Here is a 22215-nt window from a genome sequence, read left to right on the forward strand (position 1 = left end):
GTCGAGCCTCCGCCCGCGGGAATTTATTTAAACGAACAAGTAAAATTGTCGTTGCAGCTTGAATCTGTACGAGCTAATCAAAAAGAACAATTATCAAGGATTCAGCCTGAGCCTGATCCGCCGTTTCGCCAACTCACTAATTAGTTGCCTGAGACTGCTCTACCGAGAGAACATCATTCACTGTGACTTGAAACCGGTGGGTAACACGAAGAAGCGCACAGTCATGTTTTATTCATCCGTTAATCATTCGAGTGCCGTGTCTCATATACATTGTCATTGTTACAGGAAAATGTGCTGCTGAAACAACGGGGGAGCAGCTCGATCAAAGTCATCGATTTCGGCTCGTCGTGTTACAGCCACCAGCGCGTTTACACGTACATACAGTCGAGGTTCTACAGGAGTCCGGAAGTGATTCTCGGTCTTCCCTACGGCACGCCGATCGATATGTGGAGTCTGGGCTGTATCTTAGCCGAGCTGTACACGGGATATCCCCTGTTTCCGGGCGAGGACGAGATCGAACAGCTCGCCTGCATTATGGAGGTCCTCGGTCAACCACCGGAGCACATTATCAATCACGCCACTCGTCGCAGGCTCTTCTTCGGTAAGCTATTAATACCCGCGAGTACTAGAAACTCTGGAGGCAGAAGTGTCCCCACTGAAGATAAAAAACGGTCGATGTGCCGCGCACACGGTAATACTCAGAGAACCGGGTTTAAAATAATTGCAGATCAGAAGGGAAGTCCGCGATGCGTGACAAACAGCAAGGGCAAGAAGAGATGGGTAGGTAGCAAGAACCTCTCGCTGGCACTACGGTGCTCCGACATGCTCTTCGTAAACTTCGTTAGCAGATGCCTCGAGTAAGTTCCTTACAATACGCAGTATTCTAGCGTAGATTTATTATTCGAGAATTCTATTTTACTATTATGATATCTTTGAAAATCTAAAGTTCTCAGTTGATAAATCGTTTTATAGAAAATAAAACGATTATAAGTTCTTTATAGTGAATTGGCAAGTTTCTTATTTGTCGAATATATTTTCTATTAGATACAATATATTGATAATATATTGTATTATATTATCGAATTATGCAAATTTTATACTAAATGATTCATTACACTACTAGGTGGGATCCAAAGAAGCGTATGACCCCCGACGAGGCGATGCGTCACGAGTGGCTGACTTCGTCGTCGTCTTCGCACGTGAGCTCCTCCTCGTCGGCGATAGCCTCGTCGACGGTGAACGCGAGCGCGAATACGACGACGACGAGCGTCGAGACGCCGCGGGAATCCGCGCATGCTCCGCAGACGGTGAGCGTGACTGTGAGCGCGCCGCGTCAACGGGCAACGACGATGGAGGACCCGCCGTACACGATGTACCGGTTGTACAAGGGACGCAAATACGTGCAGAAGGTCTCCACAGGCACCGACGTCACCGATAACGGCGGCGGCCTGATGGTGAAGAGCAAGCTGAACGGCAGCGCGAGCAGTCACGCCCTGGCGAGCAGCACGCAGACAGCGACGTCGAGGCACGCGTCGACCGGCGACATCGTTGCGAGCCTAGACCCGAATCTCGACGACTCAGGCACGTTCCTGCCGCCGATATTGTGAAGTCGGGTTTGCGCCAGCCACTTCTAAACGCGCTACTCGCGTACCGACGCGATCAACAGGCTCGCTCTTTGCACCGCTGCGAGAAATGCGTAGATGTGTTTATCACTTGACGTACATCAAGAGCGGGTGCAATTGAATAGAAAGCGCGTATAGAACTGGCTGGTCGGTCCGACGTTACCATTTCTCGATGCCAAACGGCTAGTTAAGCGCAAAGTCGCTAGTCTCGGCATGTATCGAGCTGTGAGGCCAAAATGACGATCTGGCGACGGGAGAAGAGCGCGTAGGCATGACGAGCAATATAGAGCGATCGCGTGATCGATTCGCGCGCCCCCGAGGACTCTAGCGATCCAATGTCACTCAGGTAATCGTAATGAACTCGCGCGCGCGCGCATTATCGTAGTTATTCGGGAAAAAACATAAACTTGCTGCCTAAGATGAGGATATTAGCATCGTTAGTGTATACCGATTCACATTTCGACATGGACCATTGTACCTATGTGGTTCAAATGTTTATCTCGCGCCTGTATGAAACTGAAGATATTAACGGGTGACGAAATCTCGGCTGTAGATGTAAAAAAATTACCATTGAAAATTTGTACAGAATTGCGTGGTTTGCCTTGCTGTCGACGAGCCGTGAGAGACGATTCGTCGCCAGGTTGCGTTTTCGACGGTAAAAAAAAAGCTCGCACGAATGAACGCAATCGGAAAGTATACTGTATAGCAGCATCAGGCTTTAGGTAACTACGCGAGTGCAAGCGGCGCGAGGCGATGTACGTATCGTGGCAACGATGTACGATAGAGAAGTGAGGAACTCGAAGCGAAGCATATTATGGTCAAACAACGATTCGTCCGACATTGCAGTGTAACGTCGGGGATTACCATCGAATTACGGTCGCGCCGAGACGACCTGAGTCGTTCGAGACCTGTGTGTCGCCGACACAAGGTCGCGCGATTAATAACGAAGCGTCAAGGCGAAGAATAACATTAATACGTGAAGCGTGCTCCAGTTTAACGAGGCCTGAGTAGTCTTATTGTGATATTAAACTACCACTGTCTTACTTAGATCTCTCTGATATTAAGAAGTAACGATCGCTAATATAATAATTTCAATTTACTATTAATCATTATTTTCTTATTATCTGTAATAATCGTTATATCGCTACTATTTACCGCAAAGATATAGCGGCATACAAGTAACGAGGATTATCATCGATATAATGACAGAGTTAACACTACTTATATACGTAGGTATGTACAGATTTTAATTACGCGGTTTTCGAAGTCCCAGAGCAGCAGCAGCAGCAGCATGCTATGTTCATTTACTATGATATACGTAAAAAAAAAACTCCGATAATTTTCGCTAATTTTTCAGTGCGCGATTTTCAGTGAATTTTCACGTGATTCCCTATCACCGCTCTTCTGTTATCATTAATCGTCTACGCGACGTAACGCATGCTTTATTACGTCGAAATTGATTAATTAATGTTGATTAACGCCCCGTGAGATTCCTCTCCGCCTTCGCAGTACTACCTATTTACGCATTGCTCGTAGCTTCCTGGCATTAATTAACGATTTATGATTTGACACGCTCTTTCGGAACCATTACGAGCATTTCGCGATATGCAGAGGATTTGACAAGAAACAAAACCTATTGTATAGTATTATATTGTTAGGCTACTTTTATATAGACTTGGTAATTGTTCGATGTGCCCGTACCCATTCTAAACTTTCGCAAGACACTGAAGACACGAGCTCGGTAATAATTACATCATCAGAAACGTGAGATGCTCCATCGTTTGCTGCTTTCGAGCTTCCACCACGGAACCGTTATCTTCCGTTTTCGCATGCTTCTCTAATTCTTAAAGGTCCTATTATACGTATGAAACCGTTGAAGGCCCTACTAAAACTTGTAATACGTATTTTATTGCCACGGTTAAAAATTGGAGCAGATACGTGAACATCCGATACTCGCAAATTATGATCGCGTACAAGAGACTGAAATGAATCATTATTTTATATTGGAAACATGGCGAAATTGTTCCTAATAGTTCGTTCTGCAAAAATCGATATGTCGCCTTACTTTTATTACATTTTTACAGCGCACTCGTTCAGTTCCTTTATGAACTTACTGTTTGATTCGCGAAAAGTTATCGAACGTCTCACGATGATAATTGAAACGAAATAATGAAACTGGGCTTGCCGTCACACAAACGGTCCCACTTTAGGTTCCAAGAACTTTTAGAACAATTAATATCGTACCAATCGTAGTGGTATCGCGCGACATGATCGGTGAATGGCCAATAAAACGCGAGCGGAGGTATATTATAATATTAAGAATTACATATAATAAATATATTATTCGTATACGGCGAATCTGCCCGAGCGAACGACTGATGAAGTAGCGCATTATTATATATGATACATGATACACGATTCTCATGACTTGTGGCGGGTTCGTAGCGGTCGCTCTCGAGTAATCGCGTCGACGTAGCGACGATCATCACGAAATCTCGGGTGAACATTTCGTTCAATTACTCCAAACGAAAAAAAAAAGAAAAGAGACGAAAGAGAGAAGAAAATTTGACGAGAGAGTAATGTCTATGAGGCGACGATTTCTAGGGAACGAGATATATCAAATTGTGTATAAAATAAAGACGTGACTGTGTGTGCGTGCATGCGTGCGTGCCTGCGCGGGAGACTCGTCTCGGGGAGAGAAAGAGAGTGGAAAAAAAAAGAAAGAGTGTGGCCGTATGGTTATGCACACATATATCTAATTATATAAATATATTATACCATTATACACGTGAAGCGCGGAAACGCGCAAGGGCAAAACGAGTTAAGTCTAGGATACGATAGAGGGACAATTAGAAGGGCGTTCGCGAAGAACACGCAGGACTCCGTCTACGGAGTTCCCGCCCCGCCCTTTTTTTTTAAGGAAAAAAAGGCAAAAAACGCCGTTCAATTGTACAGTCTTAAGTTTTTAGTTGTGTTCACTATTGTATACAGAGGGATCAAATTATAGTATCTGTATAAACGGGACGGTTGTATTATCTGCGTGACGTGCATCATCACTTATATACAGATCAACACATGCACATTCGGCACGCGTGTGTCGCGCGTACGCCTAAAAGAAACATAACGAGAAGCATGTTCGTACAGCGAAAAACGCGCTAGTGATCGGTTTCGCCGGCGTCGGTTAACTCGACTCAAACCCGGGGGGGTCTTCGTCTTCTGGAAGAGACAGAGGGATCGCTCAGGCAGAGAAGTGGAGACCGACACCGACGAAGCCGGGACTACGGTGAAAAAAGAAACAACAAAAAAAAGACAGGGCCTGTAGTACTATTTCGATATCATCCGAGGAACAGCGAAAATCCGCGAAAAACCCACGTCCTTCGACTGAAAGCTTACTCGACTTCGCACCTGGTCAATTCGTCGTTCGCGAATGAATAGTCGTTGCCGTACGCTGGCGATTTCTCCATACGGCGCGGACGGAAAAGGGAGACAATCGCTTTTTCTAGTCCAGGATGTAACGAACGTGCTCCGAACGTACATACACACATCTCACTTGAACGCGATGGAGAGAAAGGAAAGAAAAAGAGAGAGAGAAAGAGAAGAGTTTCCTCTGGCTTCTCAGCGAAAGAACGCTCCGCGCGGCGTATATCCGTTAGATCAGTGTGCAACTAATTAATGAGTTTTAACGACGCGATTAAACGCTATCGAATTAAATTAAGTACAATCGTGCGTACGTGACTCTCCTCCCCTTTCCCGCGACGGATATAACGCGGGCGACGAAGAGGACCCTGCGGGGTGTTTGTCGCGAAGAGCCACCGTTGCGATGGCCGAGCCTCGTAGATCATCCTAGTAGGACAATCATAGAGTTACGCGTTTGTGTTTAGACGCGCTAGTAAATTTTCATTAGATGATAGAGACGCGAGTGACGACGTGTAACAAGGGAGTAAGTATCTCTCGTTTGAGACGCTCGCTAATGCGTGAAATGATCCCGTGGGCGCGCATCGTGACGGAGGATCGTTTAGATTATTAAACGACGGCCAACGCGCGCACTTCGCTCTTCTAGGCCCGCAAGAGAGAGATATCGGCACGCAAATCCACGCGGAATTGAAAATATCTCAAGAGCACGGGGAGGAGGAGTGGAGGAAGAACGATTCCGATAAAAATGTGGGAGCGAGGGTTCATAGAGAGAGAGTGGATTTGTGAATCTGGCGTTCAATTGCGGATGTCTTGTTATAAACATGTAAGTGCGAGTTCGTCAATTTCTGCCCAGACTTAACTATAGCGAACGAGAGAATTGCTAAATAATAAAATGATTATAATGACATTAGTATATATATATACATATACCATATATATATACTGATACGATACTGAAGCATCATCATCTTTTGTATCATTTGTTCGTTTGTTTTTATCTTACTGCGTTTGTCTTTCATTATTAATGCAATACCAAGATGACTCGGTTTCGACTCGGTATCTTGTGTGTAAATATATAACTAATAAAAAAAATATGTATACAAATGCAACGAGAGCAAATCTTATCGACGAATCTTCCTTGCACTCCCCTTTTTCAGGATTTCCACATTCTACAGTGTTAAGTACCAAATATCAGTGATTTAAATAGTTTATTTAACATACTCGTATTAAATACACCACTTGTATGAGATACAACGCAATAAGCAGACCGGATGAGCAAAAAGGTCTGTCGATATTCAGAACCGTTGTTTAAAACGATGAATTATTTCGCTGCTAATTTCAATTAGTGAGAATAGATGCGAGTTCTGAATACAGACTACGAAGGACGCTAGGAGTGAATAAAGAATGAAAAAAAGGATGAGTAAGTAACGAACCTCTTTGAGGAAAAGGACAGTTTTAGAGAGACAGAAGGCACAGGATGATCTAACATTATATGTATGTACTCCTTGGCGACGTATGCATTCGTACTGAAACTGTGAATTCGCCTACTAACGACAGATGGATGGATGCTACACACATATTCTTCTAATGAAAATATAAGATCGATGACTGATTTTAAATAACTGTCGGAGATCGTTGCATGCACGACAATATAGATAGATATATATATGAATACCACAGCATATATGTAGTCAATAATCTCGAAGTAAATCTTCCAACGCTTTTGTTTCGATGCTACCTCCGCCTCTCTCCCTTTTGGGTTTTTCTTTTCTCTTTTTTCTCTTCCTTCAATTGCTTTTGCTTCTCTCTAAAACATAAAATTATATGTAAAGCTTTATATATTTATCATATACATATAAATAGGCTTTTAGTGCATTAACGCTGCGATTATTATCCTACCTGTCTTCCTTGTCCTTCTCCTTCTTCTTCTGGCTCTCCAGCTTGGCTTTTTCTCTCTTTTCTCTTTCCTGCTGTACGATAGTAGCTGCGTTCAAGTTCTTTTCGATTCCACAGTCTCCGCCGCTCGCTCCATCCTCTTCCCCGTCACCCTCGCTATTGTCTTCGACAGACATTTGACTGTATTGCGCTAGTATAGCCTCCCGTATTCGTTTCTCCTCCTCCGTGTAACTCCTCTGCGTCGTCGTGGGTAGACTCTGCGACTCCAGCATCTTTGCCAGTCTGACATCGACGTCTTCCGTCGGTGCAGGTGCCGCGGCCACTTCCGCAGCTGGCATCCACTCTGCCCACGCGCTTAATATTTCTGCTACATGACTGCTAATATCATCCTCCTGCAACGAAAGAAATGCAGCTCTGTATCATAAGGTACATTACGTAATCTCATGCAAGAGTGCAGAGATAAGAATTAATGAGTATTCCTGGCGCATCTAAGTGAATCAAAAATTCCGAGAATTAAGAAAACTAATATACGGAGTGAACGTGAGCTTCATTTCTCTTATGATCTTTGAATCCTGATGGGTCTGTCCGGGACTCTTGCGGCGAACGAAAACGACAGAGGACAGTTACTTCCGCGAGACGAAGCGACCGGGATACGCGCGCACGCGGGTAAGACTCGCCGGTAGGAGAGCGTACGGGAGGCAGAGACACGTACTTTCGGAGCACGACCTCGCGGTTTCTATTTCCGACCGGCTGACGACGCGGCGGCCGCGCCGCGCGCGCGCATTCTAACCTCAATGCTCGGCGCCGCGCGGGTCCCACTCACCGTCACGCCCGCGAGGATGCTCTCGAGCGCCTCGGTCTTCTCGTCCTCGGACTCGTCGCCCTCGAGGATGCCCCTGATGTACGTGCCGAAGACACCCTCGTCCGTGTTGAGCGCCTGCAGCTTCCTGCTGAGCCAGGCGTCGAACGAGTTGGCCGCGACCGCCATCGTTCTCACTCGTCCGGCCCGGCGTGCGCGTTCACGCGACTTGAACTTATTCACCGGCCGCCTCTTCGCGCGCGCTGAATGGCGAGGGAAGGAAGGAAGGAAGGACCGCAGCGTCGCCGCGATGACGCCCCGCCGTCCGGGCAGTCACATCTTTCGACGTTGGACGCGACACGCCGGCGACCGGGCTCGGTCATCTCCACGACGGCGCGGCCATCGTCGCCAGGCGCCTTCGAGCTTTCCGTCCGTTCCTCCTTTCCTCCGCGCGACGCAGATCCTCGACCCGCCGTAAGACACACGTATATACCGGGCCCGATGCCGCGCGTGCTGTTACGCACGACGACGTCGCGAATGTCGCAGGCACCGTTTCTGGAGCGCATTTCCGGAGCGTGCGCACCTTAACACCTTACGCATCGCAACTGCGCGCGCGTTGCGTTGTTGGCCGCCCGCCGCATGGCGACGTAGATTTTTCTCGTCCAACAGCTAATGCCCTTGAGATCGTAACTGGTACTTACTGGTGTAGAAAATAAAGGAAAATGTCTCGGTGAATTTATCACCAAATTCCGATTAGCTTGATCGACGATTAATTTGTTGAGTAATTTCCAATTCATTAACACGGCCGAATTATTAATTTTCTATCGTTTGACACTATGGGAGGAAAATTTAGATTAGGAGTGACGAATTGTATACTGTACAGTTACATACAAATCTTACTTGGAGCAATTCCATTGATTAAGTTAACCCTAGAAAGTCACACTTAATTAATTCCTGCATGAGACCATAGATTATACAGAGAAATTAGAGTGATTAGAGTGATTAGTGATTAAAAGAAATTAGAATAAGACTCCTTACCTAGCAATGTGCTGAATGTGCCCCAGGTAGCAAGCACTCGTCATTTTGACGTCTTTTGACGTCAAAATGACAGACTTTTGACGTCAAAATGACGAGTCTTGCTACCTGGGGCATAATTGAAAGAAAGTGGTAAGCTGACGTACAAAGATTATACGAGTTCCCCCAAACGAAAAATGTGAAATAGAAGTGTAAAAAAAAAAACTTTTTGGATAGAGTTGACACGGCCCGTTAAATACCATATAAAAAAAATAATTCCTGCGAGTCCCGACTCAACCATGGATGTATTACACCCAACTACTTTCAACTTTCAACTTTCAACCATCAATAATTCATCGGAAAGTGAATATTTTTGAACTTTTTTTTTTATTTAAATTTGAGAATGACAGGAACGCGCCGTGTCATTGGAATTATAATTGACATTTAAAAAAAAAAAGTTATTTTCGGAAAAAGCCCGAATAGAAATTTCTGAACCCCAAAAACACTATTTGCTTAAAAAAATTACAGTTTTTTAAACACCGTATTGTACAAAATAATCGTTTATTAAAGGTAAAGTAGGAAAAGATAGCCTTATTTATCAGTTCGGTATGAAGTGCGCTGTTAGCGTTTAAGGAGGATTATCTATTCAATTTATTGCTATTGAAATCGCTAATAAAATTACTATTAAAAATATCGATTTTTAACAAAATTACTGCCAGTATTAAAATATACAGATCCAATGCTCTCTATATTTCTCTCCACAATCCTTCCTCGCGATTATTTCACTTTAAAGCCCATCGCGTAGCAATCGCGTAACAATCGTGTAGGGTGAAAGAAAAGGCAAAAGAAGAAAGAAACAAGCGATTCGATTTCAAAACGGCCGCCGCGTTATCATCAGATGATCGCGGTCGCGCGACAACTTCACGCCGCTCGCAGCGACCCGCCGCGGCCTAGCACGGTAGTGTTCCCTTCTAGCCTCGCGAATGTGTCGTCTCGTTCGTTGTCACGGACGTATTTCCCGTAGAATATGAACGTGATCGCGAAATCGACAACCCTCACGCCGTTCCTGCGGGCGACGGCGACCGCCGTCTCGAACGGAGGGCTACCCGTGGCCGCGACCGGTAAGGTTCACAAGCCGAAGATTGCCGTTCCTCCTTCCGTCAGACGGACACTCCAGCAGACCACCTATCAGGTTCTTCTTACCGGACCTACGTGCGTAAGCTCGGGAGTCGCAGGTGCGTCCGTATTATCAGTCCGTTCTGCGCCACGAATTTGTCCCGTGAATTCGCATCCCTCCGCATTAAATCGACCCGATATTCGCGCTATTCGCGATTATATAATCGATATGCGCGGAGTCGCGCACTTTGCAGGTCGCTGCGCTATCAGTCGAGCTCAGGCCCGTAAAGCTACTCCAGAATAGCCTGCACTGACGTTGTAGATACGAATTAATAAATGAAAATCAATAGAAGATCCTGATAGGCTCCTTCCTACCTCCCCCCCTGAAGCAATAATATAATCTGGATTTGTGTTTATTGCAGTCAGTACACAGGTGCACCAGCGACGTTTGGCACACACCGACATTCAGTGGCCAGACTTCTCCCATTATCGCAGAGATGAAGTGCAAGATCCAAAAGCAAAGTCACGGGAAAGTGCGTCGTCCCGAAAGGGTGTCTCCTATCTTATCGCAGCTGGCAAGTACATGGAAGATGTCTAGGGGTTGAAAATTACAAAAGTGAGAAAATTCATTGAGTATCTACGACTTCATTTGTCGAAATCTAATAAATCTGTTCACTTTTGTAATTTTCACCTCGTTTCAAGATACACAATCGACCCTTCGATACATTTTAAATGTGACAAGTCGCTAACTAAATCATCTTCGATTTTGTGTATGCAGGTGGTTCCGTGGCGGGTGTCTATGGCGCGAAAGTCGTAGTGCTCAACCTCGTTGGGATGCTGAGCGCATCGGCCGACGTACTCGCCATGTCGAAGATCGAGATAAAGCTCGACAGTATCCCCGAGGGCAAGAGCGCTGTCTTCAAGTGGCGCGGAAAGCCCCTGTTCGTGCGACACAGGTAATTTGAAATACCAGCTTGATGATTTACCGCTGTAAGAAGACGTTTTTGTACTTTATAACGTGATTATCATCTTCTATTTACAGAGGGGCCGCAGAAATCGCGACGGAAGCCAGGGTGGACGTTGCGAGTCTCCGCGATCCGGAAGAGGACAGCGCTCGCGTGAAGGATCCCAAGTGGCTGGTCGTTCTAGGCGTTTGCACGCACCTGGGATGCGTGCCCATCGCTAACGCGGGAGATTGGGGCGGTTACTATTGCCCGTGCCACGGGTCCCACTACGACGCCAGCGGTAGGATTAGAAAAGGACCGGCCCCGCTGAACCTCGAAGTACCACCCTACGAGTTCGTCGAAGGCAACATGCTCATTGTTGGTTAATGACTATTCGCGATATCTGTAGTCAAGTAATAAAATAATTTATGTATGATATGATGCTCCGTGGGCACACCTCGTTAGCAACGCAAAGAAATTGGAGAAATGTGTGTTTTGTATATTTCTTGACACTTTATTGGAGAGCCTTCATTCGAACATTGCTGATACATCCGGTGTGTCGGATTTAGAATAAATGTTAAGTGAAAATCTTTTGTGAAGCTTAATTGCTCTTACCAGCGTACAGCCGTAACTAGCGTTACAGTTTACATAAGATATCAATGCGACGTGCGTACAACTTTTCGGAAAAGCAACGTCAGTCGCGGGCGAATTCGCCATTGCGTCCGGAAGCACCGCATAAATGTAATTCGTGTAAATCCTACGCAACCCCCATGCGTCCCAGCTAACCGCGGCTGTAACTCGAGTTACAGGCAGGGGGGTAGGGGGTAGGGGGTTGCGGCGATGCCGCCGCTTCCGCGAGGAGGCGCCAGCGGTCGGCGGCGCGGCCGAAATTCCTGCTGCCGGCGAGGGGGCCGCGAAGCGCGGCGACAATCGTCATCGCAATCGCCGGACGATCGCTGCCGGTCTCACCTCGATCGCTCTCGTCGCTGCTGGCAGCGTACGGAGAAATCGCGCGCGGCGTGATCAATAGTCATTACCGCTCGCGGCCCGTGTTTTCGTGCCGTTTACGGAGTTTGGAGTTGGCCGCGTTTTCGCCGGCCGGCGCGCCGCGCCGTCACTTATACTTGCCATTGTTCCGCCGAGTTATATATTACGTATACAACACCACGTATATATTACGTCCGCGCGCGCGTTAACCCCCTCGCCGACCAGCTGACTCTCCCACCCTCTGTCTCTCTTCTGTCTCTTCTGTTTCTCTCTCTCTCTCTCTCTCTCTCTCTCTTTCTCTCCTCCCGGAACTGACACTCGGAACCGCCGCCGGCGACGCATCGCCGACGATGTATTGTCCGGTCGCGCGCCGTCAGCGAGCCGCGCCGCTCCGCGAAAGGGTTGAAAGCCGAGAGTAGGAGAAGGTCGTCGTCGCGGGAACAAGCGAGAAGGAAACGCAAGGAAGCGCGCCGCAATTGCCGGTGAGTAGCAAATGTATCGCGATGTATCGTCAAGAATTCTTTGTATCGCTTATCGAATTTAGCGAAAGCTTATCGATCTTTTTATTTTTTTAAGCGGAATTGTTGAAACGAGACGTTTCTCAGTCGCAACGAGGTATTCGAGAAATCGCGAATTGCCGAGGCGGTCGTATGATTACGGGCATTGACAGGTACACGACGATAGAAAATACTCGCGAAATGGACCTTCTAATATATTTCTGCTTGTGTATCAGATCATTTTCATATCGCGCGGAGTTTATTTCGATATTTAAACGCATAACGCGACTCGAATAACATCTGTTTTTTTTTTCTTTTTCACGTCGCGCGATAAACAGGAGTGCCTTACGCGTATCTTTTCAGCCGCGAATGTTCCTTGAAACGCGATAAGTTTTCGGACGGCTCTTGCACTTGATTCCTAATTCAATTTGACGCGCCAGGCGGTTGCTCCAGTTTTTGCAAGTTTCTACAGCGTCGGAATAAACTTCTTGCCTCGTCCCAGGGAATATCTCCTTTTTTTCCTCTCGGGGGGCGGGGGGGGGGGCACGAAACGTCGCTTAGACTGCTCCGCGGTGTTGATATCGCATTCTTCTCCGTGGAATTTCATGCGCGCTCCGAAAGCCGACAGGCACGCGCGCCCGCTGCGTCGACAACATAATAATCACGAAAGCGGCAATAACAATCGATGACAGACAATTCTTCCCTCGTTTGCACTTTTTCGATAATATAATATTAATAACGTTTGTTTCTTTATTTTAATCAGGAGCTTTATTAATTAATTAATTCTTTGCCGGTCTGCCTGCTTGCATTTCTGTGCATATACATCGTTTCTTTTTTCTATATCTCGAAATAAAGTTTTTCTCGTATATAGCTTTTTGTTAATACTTGATACTATAAAGTTTATTTTAGAGACGTACATACTGATAAAGACATTCCGCAAGGCTTATTTTTAAGCGTCGTCTACAATGGCAGCAGGAGTATGCAGTAAGACGTAAGCGGTAAGCTATTGACCAACCACAGTCGATTATTCTTGAATTGTAAAAATCCCATTAGTCAATAACTTACCGCTTACGTCTTACTGTATACTCCTGTTGCCATTGTGGACGACGCTTTAGAGATGCGACGTTCACCCGCGCGCTAAGCTCTGAATTTGGAAATTGTCGGACCGATGATACATCGCACTTATTTCAAATACAGCAAGCAGCGTCCTGATAATAATAACCGTTCAATGAGCACCGCGAGTTATACCAGTTATACATTTCGCACTTCATCCCTTGTTTGGTAACACGGGTATCGGCACAAGCGCGCTCGAGCCGGGGGGGGGGGCATGTGTTTGTGTATCTGCACGTCTGGGTCATCCGGCGATGATTTCCGTACACGTGAGCCGTGCTTTGCATCCCGGTAACGGTTCGCGAAAGCAACCACCGCACTGCCGCTCATCGCAACACTTCGGGGCTTCGTGCGCGCTCTGACCTTTATGTTTCTATTCACGTAAATAAAGACAGTGTTCATCGTCGGTTTGATGCCGTGCGGCATGTTGATGCATATTCAAATTCACGCGAGCAGCAGTCGGAGTCGGACCAATGATCAATCTATAGACCTCGATCTGCCAGTACAGGTTCGTAAAGCTTCTTTTAAAGTGGAACGAGAAAAAACGCTCTGGATAAGAGCGTGATAAGCGGTGATAAGAGACGTTCGTAAAATTCGCACTAACACTGGCTTAACAGAACAGTGCGTTTCGTGAAAAATATTAGCATACTCGATAGCAGAATCACTCTCAATCACGGCGGAAATCAGGGAAGTACAAACGTGAGATTGTATACAGTATTATCATAAAAAAGTCGGAGATATAACGGAAGTATATGATACTCGTTCGCGTGTCCCGATATTTTTCCCCCATCGATCAATTGTCCGAAATGCGTGCTCTCTTTCGGCGATCTCGCCCGTCCGCCCTTCTCGGCCACCCCTCGCGCAACCTTGTTCTGGCCGAGACTGTACTCGTTGTTCACAAAGACGATCGTTACCCACCCCGGGTGAGGATCTCCAAGAAAGTTGCAAGTGCAAAGGCTGCGAGCGGGCACGAGTTGCGATGCAAATGCCGTCGGGTTCCTGGCATTCTAATTCTTATGCGTCAGCGAGCGAGAAAACGCGACCGAGAGTGCGGCGCGCGAGCGCGCGCGCACGGAAGAAGGGAGCTCGCTGTCTTCTCTCGCAGGATCCAGTTTCCCTTTTTCGGTTTTTCTCTCTCTTTCTCCCTTTCTGCCTCACCTCTCGCCTCCGACGGCGCAGGACGAGACTTCTCTTTGCTGCTTTGTGCCCTGCATCCACCGAGCGCACTCGTTCTCCCTCCTGCGCGCGCGTATGCGTGTGCGTATCCGTACGCGCACGCGAAATTGCGTGCCGTCGTAACGAGAGAAAGAAAGACGGAAAGAGGGAGAGAGAGAGAGAGAGAGGGAGAGAACGGAACCCCGCCGCAACACGCGGGCCTTCACGCTGGAGGAGAATCAATAGATGTGCGTTGCATCTTGCCCCTCCTCGTCCCCCCGCGGCCCCCTCTTCACGCGTTTTCGGCTGCCACCCTTCTGCCACTGACTCCGACCTTCGCACGCGGGCGCGTACTTCGCCGTGTACTTCGCGAGCAGGGGATTTACGATTTACGAGGCACGCCGGCGATCTAGATTCGCGAACGTTATTAATGCAAGGAATACGCGGAAGAATCTGAAATCAATCGACGAAACGTACGAAAGATTTCGTGTAGGTGTGCAATGCACTTTTTATCATGTTATTCGTCTAACTTTGCGCTCGATATGAAATGCGAAATGTTACCTTCCTTCTCGAATCCGTATTCTTGCGAGATTGAATTTCTTATAATTTATGTGGATAAGAAGCGAGATAGAGGAACTGTATTTTTTTTCTCCCGTTTCGCGTCAATGAATCGATATGGGCGTTATCCGTGAAAGGTCGAAAGTTCATCAGCGGCTAAATCTACTCGTGCGAGCTAATTTATTAGCTCGCACGTACTTTCCGCTACGCCTCGATGGACCGTACGCCCTTTTGTACGCTTTTTGTAACTTTTCCGTAACCCGTTCGCGTTACCGGTTTTGTCTACCGTGTCGTTGCGTTTCGTACGCCATATTAGCCACCCTAGCTTGCCTACACCGTCGCGCGCGCGCGCGATCCTATCGTCTAGGAACTTGGCGCATAAATCAAGATACGGTGGCGGATAAAGGCCAATTGCCACGTAGTCCTAGAAAATGGTGTAATTTGGTATGTACGCTCGGCTCGTATTTTCAACGTCGAACTTCCCGCGGCATCGATTGCCCGTAAAGATATCTGTGTGAATGTCAGCCGCCCTTTTTGACCGCCTACTGAATTATTTACAGCGATGATTGTCGCTAAGAAAGCACACACCTTTCGCCGGCTCTATGCCGATACGAATGTAATTAGGAAGGGTTAAATTAAGGAATATATCTGTTAGATGTTTCCCCCTGGATGTTTCCCAAAATCTATTAATTGTAAGACCAACGGAATCGAAGTTTCTCGGAAGAATGTTTTCTGATAGTTTGCGACTTTCATTGTTTATACATTAAAATATTGGTCACGCGTTAGTGCTGCATTTTTCATATCGACATAAAGTTCAAGCGTCAAGGAGGTGAATTATTCATCGTCTGGGGCGAAAGCTGGGAAAACTGTTCTTGAAATTTCTCTCCTCCGTTAAATCATACGCCCCGGCTTTCATTTTCAGCTCTGTGACGACAGAGATCGAATATCCCCTGCGTCTTCGTGAGGGAAAGAGCGGAGTCTACTGTCGGTATCTACTGTCTCGCTATATTACGCAACGACGTGCGACACCCCTCGAGGAGAAATAATAGCGCCGCAAATAACGGCCGTTGCCTTCTTTTCGTCGCATCGTCGCTGGCGTCGAAAAGAGACCCTCGACTTTAAGCGCCGCGACGCTGCGTGCATCGCGTCGCGCGCGTTAGATAGATACCCGAAAGTAGCGACAAGGTTTGGAGGTCGATAGGACGGGAGCGAGATCGAAAGCGAGACCGCGAAGGGAAAGCAGCGAAAGCGAGAGCGCGCGGGGTAATCGTAATCATAAACACACAACCCGGCGCAGCGTGGGCGAAGGAGGGTGGAGGAGAAGAGAGAGAGAGAGAGGAGGGAAAACGGAGGGAAGCTCTGGATGAAAGGGAAAGGAAGGGAGCGAGGGTGGAAGGATAAGTGAGAGTGAAGGGAGGCGGGGGTGGCATACGGGGGCGCGTAGAGAGAGGGCGGTGGGCGAGAGAGAGGCGCAGGTGAAAGTGAAGCGAAGGTGGTCGAGTTAGAGCGGCAGCATTCGGGGAGGGTGAAAGGAGGTTAATGATTAGTTCTTCCGAGGTCGGGGGCTGTTGCCGGGTGCAGGTTGCTTGGCTCTTCCCCTTGGCCGCCCTTTTCCTCCCCCTTCCTCCTTCGCATCATCATCCTCCTTCTCCTTCCTCTCGCTTCCTGCCGCCATTCCGCGTTTTCCCCTCTCGCGCCGATATCTCCTCCTTTCCCCTCGGTCCCTTTATCATTCTCTTCAACCCCCTTCGTAGCTCTCGGCCATTCTGCCAACCTCCAAAAATTCAGACCCCCCACCACTATCGCTGAAGCTACGCACGTACGACGAAGTTTGAAGGCTTGCAAGGTTGTTCTCCCCTCCATCCCGGGTTGATCTCAGGAACGTGTCGATTCTTTATGGGGCCATCCTAGAAGCCGCGGAGTGTATGTGTGTGTGTGTGTGTGTGTATATATATATATGTATGTATGCGTTTGAAGAATTTCTATTTTGTCAGGAATCTTATCGGTATTTGAGATTTTCTTGGGTTCGAAAGGAAATGTTACCGGCGCTGCATTCGTAACATTTTTCCTGTTATTTTGATGGATTCCGATAATGGACCAATTATCGATCGTCACACAAAAACGTTATATACGTGTATTTTTCTAATACATTACGAATCCGCGTTGAAGTGAACTTTGAACCTGTTGACGTTTCCTACGAGGCACATTTCTATTTTTATTGTTCGGCATTACCATTTACCGCAGGATATAGTTAAAAGTTAAAATATACTCTTACGCTATTAAAAGCTTCTCGTTTATGCGCATTACACGCTTATTATAGGCTCGAGGTAAAAATATTACGCGGTTCGTATTACGTCGGCGTAGGTCGGCGCGCTGCATAATGTAGCAGCGAGTCTTTATATCGATCCCGAAATTGGTGGCATCTTCACGCTCGAGAGAGGACGCATTCAGAGTCACCTGCCTAATCTGACTAACAAATTTTATGCAGGGGACAAGTGCCGTGTACATATACTGATATACACCGACCTCCAATCTTAATGATTAGAACGCGGCTGCTTTCTAACGCTTTTCTCGAGCGCGTTAGAGAAAGATTTTGTAAAGCTCAGCCCGTGTTCATGTACGATAATTTCGAATGCAGGTGCACGACCCTTCGTCGTTAAGAACGGTCGGCCGTAACCACCGCCGCGCATAAATATTGAATTCAAGCCAACCAAAGCTCATTTTATGAAAATTCATGTTAGGGTCCCCGTACCGTAAGAGGATGCAAATTATCGTCCTGAGTTTTGATGATTGATAAAAGAAATCTTCTTTCAAATCTCGGTTTTTTTAGGCGAAATTTCTATTCATTCGCAATTAAAATTACGCTTAAAATAAACTTGAATAGGTCTATACTTATATCTACGGAAATCATCTATGCGACATCTAAAGTAACTAATAGAAACACGTCTGTTTATTTTTATGGCATTTTATACGCTCGAATTTTTTAAGTTTTCCCCTCGAGCATAAACTCTGTTTACTTGCACCACGACTTCGCCGGTGAATCAATCGGCCGCGATCGACGTGGTGTATTCAGCGTTTCTACCGTCCCACATGATGCTCTTCGGCATTTTCTGCTGCGTCCATTACGTAGCAACGAGCTTATTTTGTCGATTCCTCGGCGGCGCCGCCGCGTCCGGTGCTTCCGTACTTCGTTATCCGGTAGCCGGTAGTTAAATTATTTTATCGATTGCGCGAAAGAATTTCTCTTCTTCCACGCGAGAGAGCGAAAGAGAAAGTAGAAGAAGAGAAAAAAAGTGGAAGACGAGGAAGAAAGGTTCGCCGTGGCCGCTCGCCACCCCTTGCAGCGTCAGCCCTGGCTCCCTAACGGCCTCCGAGGACTTTCCAGCGAAAGTGATGGCCGTGGCTGCGTAGGAAGGGCGCCGGGAGAACGATGCGAGGGTGGCAGTGGCGCGGTGGTGCTCCGTGTTCTCAGCTCTCCCGCGGGAGGGGAGGGGGGTTGGCAGAATCGTCGTTGACGGAGGGGTTGGTCGGCCGCGAGGGAGGTCGACTTCGGAGGACGGTAGGAACGATAGGAAGGGCGATACGATAGCGAAACCCGCGCGCGAGGGTTGACGGGGGTGGATGCGAGGGCGGGGGGAGGATAACGCCGGTAACCTTGCAACCCTCTTGCGTACGCGCGCGCTCGAGGAAGGGGAAAAGAGACTGGAATCCCGCGGCCGCTGGAGGGGTGGCTGCCGGCCGCGGGCTTGCGAAGGCAGTCGGGGGTGCAGTCGCGCACCGGGGCGGCAGTGACGGGCGTGACGTAGTCGGAGGAGGATGTATGCCCCTGTTGGCGAGGGCCCCAGCAACCAACGACCATCCCTGGTCAATCCATGGTGGCTTCATCCGCCAGGTACGGCCGACCAGTTGTTGCTGTTATTGTTGTCGTTATTGTGTCGTGCCTCCTCTGCACCTGTCGCGTTATCGACAGGTCGGGCGTCGATGCCGTTTCGGGAAGCTTTCGTGGGGATACTTGTTTGTTTTGATCGCGAATCGCGGGATCGATGCGTGTGGGGCGTGGGAAGTCGCGGGGGGAGGGGGCGACTTTGAACTTGAGGCTCAGTTGTAGCGATGCTACAGGGAGGAAGGATGTAAAGCTTGCTCGCGAAAGCGACTACATGGTGTGAAATAGTGAATTTTTATAGATAGCGGATTATGGTTGGTGAAACGATCGGGACGATTTGGTTTTAATATGTCAGTGGAAAAGAAAATTGTCAACTCGCGACGATTTTCGACGAAATAAATTGTTTTTCATAAGTTGTGTTTTAATTGTGTTCTATCTGTGTTTCTCATTTAGTTCATTTTATTTTTATTGTGAACATTATAGGGACTAAAAATATTTATCCACGTTAATTATACTAAACATTTTTATTTAACATTTTGCACCGCACTGTGCAGCTTGTAATATGAGTGTATTTGTTAGAGCAACTATGATTTTTTATTCGCAGCAGCGATCGAATAAATATGAAATTTTGGCGCAACAATACATAATTATCATATATTCCAGCGAGAGAAATAATTATCATATAATAAATTATATAACTCTAATATCCCTATTCTCTCAAATGTATTCTTAAATAAAATATATCTACCTCATAATTTATATTAGGCTGTTGAAACTCGCTATTCTAATTAATATTTAGGCGCTCACAATATTCTCACGGTAATATTGTTTTCCGCTGTTAATGCTCTGTATAACACTATAACTATTTCGACTAAATTACAGTTTGCGCGCTTGTTGAATTGCCGGCCATTATTACGCGCACATACCGTGATTTCACCGCTTCCTTTGTTTCTGCCTCTGTAAAGTGCGTGCACGTGCAGCGCAGCAGCAGCAACAGCAGCAAGCAGCACGTCGTCGTACGTGCATTATGCGCGTAGCGGTATCTCGACGGAAGTCGCGTTTATTTCATGGCGTCATAAAAACGGATCGTACATTCTGCTTCTTCCACCTAATTTCCCTCCCCGGTGTCGTCTGCGGCTTCGAAAAAACGCGTATAGCTCCCGCGGGGCGGAACCTCCCGCTAACGACCTCCATTCGGGAAATTTATTGCGTTGCCGTTCGCTTTACACGACGACTAGAAAAACCATTCCTCCGCGGCACCGACCGCACGAAAAAGTCAACGCGACTTCCGCGTACGCGACGATTTTCGGGACCGTTTACTCGATGCTTCTTACTGAACGAGCCTTTCGAACAAAGCTCTCAGTGGGCTTATTCTGTAACTCTTAAATTAATGACAGTTTCGTTATCGTTATATTTGCGTTGCGCAGATATTATACATGGTAAAAAAGTTGCGCAACGACAATATAACGATAACGAAACTGTCGTTATAAGAGTTATAGAATAGGCCCACTGTATACTATGTATGTACTGAGACAACCGGGCTAGAAGAAAATTCTCGTCGGAACAATCTTTGCACCTTAGAGATTCTTTATCTATCGGATTCCTTTCTGAAATTATATTGAGACCGTAACAATCGCGAAAAAGCGGGCAGCCGCGCCGTATCTATGAAAGAGCGAGGTATACATTCAATTTGCTGACGACAAAGGTTCCGGGGAAGGAAACGCATTCTGGAAGCTCCACTTTCCACCCACACTGAGAAAAAAAATTTATTTCGTCCAATTAAAATATCTAGTCCGATACGTTCAACTAAACATTAGTTGAATTAACTAATTCTTGATTAAAAATATTGATGATCGACATGAATGAACTTTACCTTTTTTAGTGCAACTTAATTGTTAAGTCAACCATTGGATCAACAACTATACAAATTTAGTCCGTACAACCAATTTTTTTTTCTCAGTGTACGAATCGGGGAACGATGTGCATCGGAGGAGGACATCGCTGATCTTGTGACGATCAAGTCCGCTAGTAGGCGCATACTGTTAAGTCGGCCCAAAACGTAGGGCCACCGGCGGGAGGAACGAGCCCGCGAAAGAAAGAGAAAAAGAGGGGAAGTCGAGAACGAGCCGGACATAACCCGTAGAACAGTCCAATTCAGATCGTGCTTCGCGCTGGGCGTTTTCGGCGCGCACGCATCATTCGCGCTCCAGTACGACTTGGGGAAGGATAGTATCGTCCTCGGGATGATTGACATTGATTTCGCGTCCGCGCTGTGGCCATCACGTTGATTGTCGTAGTCGTAGCAAGTGGTTACGGTTGTTGCACTTCCCCGCGCATCTTCCTGCTTACCGTTCTTGTGAATGAGTCACGGTGATTCGCGCGCGTCGACAATTTCTCTTCCCGAGAGACGATACGCAAGCATGATCGTCGCGGCGAGAACGCATCCCTGGACGCGTTGCACCGAAGATTCGTGAGGCTGTAGTTACGGTGAGGGTGTTTCTTTCTTTTTTTTTCCCTTTGCGTATATTCGATGGGGCACAAAGCGATTTTATTTATCAATTGCGAATTAATTGTTTACTGGTAAATCACCGAAACGTTCGGAATATCGAAACGCGACGTCGAACTGTCGCTGCCAGCGGCATTTCTCGTTATCTCAAGGCGTGAGAGGCAAAGTTTTGCGAGATATATAAAAGTTGCAAGCTACACGCAGATCGTCCCCAGAGACCGTCAATATCGACGCCCGATCCTTGATTATTCGTCGCCGGCAAAAATGCGCTTACATCATCGCGCCTGATTGAAATGGATCTGCGATGATGATCCGCGAGAAAAACATCGCGTTATTTTACCTCCATCGGCGAACGCGTCAACCTTTTCTTTCGCGGCTAGATTTCATTTTAAAACATATTATATTACGCGCTGACAACCTGTTATCTCAAGCTAGTCTTGGAGAGACATTGACCTCCAAATTAGTTTTCGCTGCGCATCGGTCCAATTAGCTTGCGGTGATATATTAGCTATCTATATCTATCTAGCCTATATAGATTCCGAGTTCGCCATGGCAGCTTCCTCAATAGCAAATATAAGCCTTTATATATAGGAATAGGTAATAACGAAACGCGTATTATACTACTGTTTTCCTAAAATAATAGACGGGGCAATTCAATTTGTACAATCCTTTCAACGTCCTTTCCTAAGGGGGGATACGCGAATGAAATGAAAT

General features: G+C 47.0%; 4 protein-coding genes across 9 annotated transcripts in view; 3 read left to right on the forward strand and 1 right to left on the reverse strand.

Annotated features, from left to right (window-relative positions):
- The window catches only part of LOC139774521 (uncharacterized), a 144203-nt gene extending 138063 nt beyond the window's left edge, over nt 1-6140 (forward strand). For both annotated transcript variants that reach the window (XM_071709855.1, XM_071709854.1), the window contains exons 8-11: nt 58-196; nt 286-601; nt 728-857; nt 1124-6140. In XM_071709855.1, the coding sequence (XP_071565956.1) occupies nt 58-196; nt 286-601; nt 728-857; nt 1124-1607 (1069 nt within the window). In that variant the 3' untranslated portion in view covers nt 1608-6140. The remainder of the gene's footprint in view (nt 1-57; nt 197-285; nt 602-727; nt 858-1123) is intronic.
- Nucleotides 6141-6227: 87 nt separating this feature from the next.
- Nucleotides 6228-8616, reverse strand: LOC139774534 (coiled-coil domain-containing protein 43). Of its 2 annotated transcripts, none has more exons than XM_071709897.1 (3): nt 8433-8616; nt 6936-7324; nt 6228-6843 (listed from the first exon to the last, which is right to left on the reverse strand). In XM_071709897.1, exons 1-3 carry the CDS (start codon nt 8526-8528, stop codon nt 6771-6773), a joined length of 558 nt encoding a protein of 185 aa, XP_071565998.1. In that variant the 5' UTR covers nt 8529-8616; the 3' UTR covers nt 6228-6770. The 2 variants fall into 2 exon arrangements, with proteins under 2 accessions (XP_071565998.1, XP_071565997.1); XM_071709896.1 differs by lacking the exon at nt 8433-8616 and adding an exon at nt 7756-8414.
- Nucleotides 8617-9691: 1075 nt separating this feature from the next.
- Nucleotides 9692-11398, forward strand: Rfesp (Rieske iron-sulfur protein). Of its 2 annotated transcripts, none has more exons than XM_071709888.1 (4): nt 9692-9980; nt 10284-10436; nt 10640-10817; nt 10904-11398. In XM_071709888.1, the coding sequence occupies exons 1-4, from the start codon at nt 9773-9775 to the stop codon at nt 11190-11192; spliced, it is 828 nt and encodes a 275-aa protein (XP_071565989.1). In that variant the 5' UTR covers nt 9692-9772; the 3' UTR covers nt 11193-11398. The 2 variants fall into 2 exon arrangements, with proteins under 2 accessions (XP_071565989.1, XP_071565990.1); XM_071709889.1 differs by having other exon boundaries at nt 9692-9866.
- Nucleotides 11399-11499: 101 nt separating this feature from the next.
- Chinmo (Chronologically inappropriate morphogenesis) overlaps nt 11500-22215 on the forward strand; it is a 54344-nt gene continuing 43628 nt past the window's right edge. Inside the window, exon 1 of one of the 3 annotated variants that reach the window (XM_071709874.1) lies at nt 11500-12274. Coding sequence is in view for 1 of the 3 variants with exons in the window: in XM_071709873.1 (XP_071565974.1) it covers nt 18929-19004 (76 nt within the window). In the remaining 2 variants the exon portion in view is untranslated. Of the gene's footprint in view, nt 12275-13626; nt 13908-16562; nt 19005-22215 lie in introns of those variants that run through there. The other 2 variants (XM_071709875.1, XM_071709873.1) reach the window with 2 other exon arrangements.

This window comes from Temnothorax nylanderi, unplaced genomic scaffold (assembly GCF_030848795.1).
Source record: "Temnothorax nylanderi isolate EJ_2023f unplaced genomic scaffold, tnyl_v1.0 TNYL_tig0082_pilon, whole genome shotgun sequence".
Taxonomy (NCBI): Eukaryota; Metazoa; Arthropoda; class Insecta; order Hymenoptera; family Formicidae; genus Temnothorax; species Temnothorax nylanderi.

Excerpts from the sequence above, each read along its gene's own strand:
- LOC139774534 (XM_071709896.1), bottom strand. The coding sequence starts at position 7,920 with ATGGCGGTCGCGGCCAACTCGTTCGACGCCTGGCTCAGCAGGAAGCTG. Across the intron at positions 7,325-7,755 it reads GCATCCTCGCGGGCGTGACG|GAGGATGATATTAGCAGTCA; the intron begins GTGAGTGGGACC and ends CTTTCGTTGCAG. Across the intron at positions 6,844-6,935 it reads GAGAAGGACAAGGAAGACAG|AGAGAAGCAAAAGCAATTGA; the intron begins GTAGGATAATAA and ends TTTATGTTTTAG.
- Rfesp (XM_071709888.1), top strand. The coding sequence starts at position 9,773 with ATGAACGTGATCGCGAAATCGACAACCCTCACGCCGTTCCTGCGGGCG. Across the intron at positions 9,981-10,283 it reads CGTAAGCTCGGGAGTCGCAG|TCAGTACACAGGTGCACCAG; the intron begins GTGCGTCCGTAT and ends TGTTTATTGCAG. Across the intron at positions 10,437-10,639 it reads CTCCTATCTTATCGCAGCTG|GTGGTTCCGTGGCGGGTGTC; the intron begins GCAAGTACATGG and ends TTGTGTATGCAG.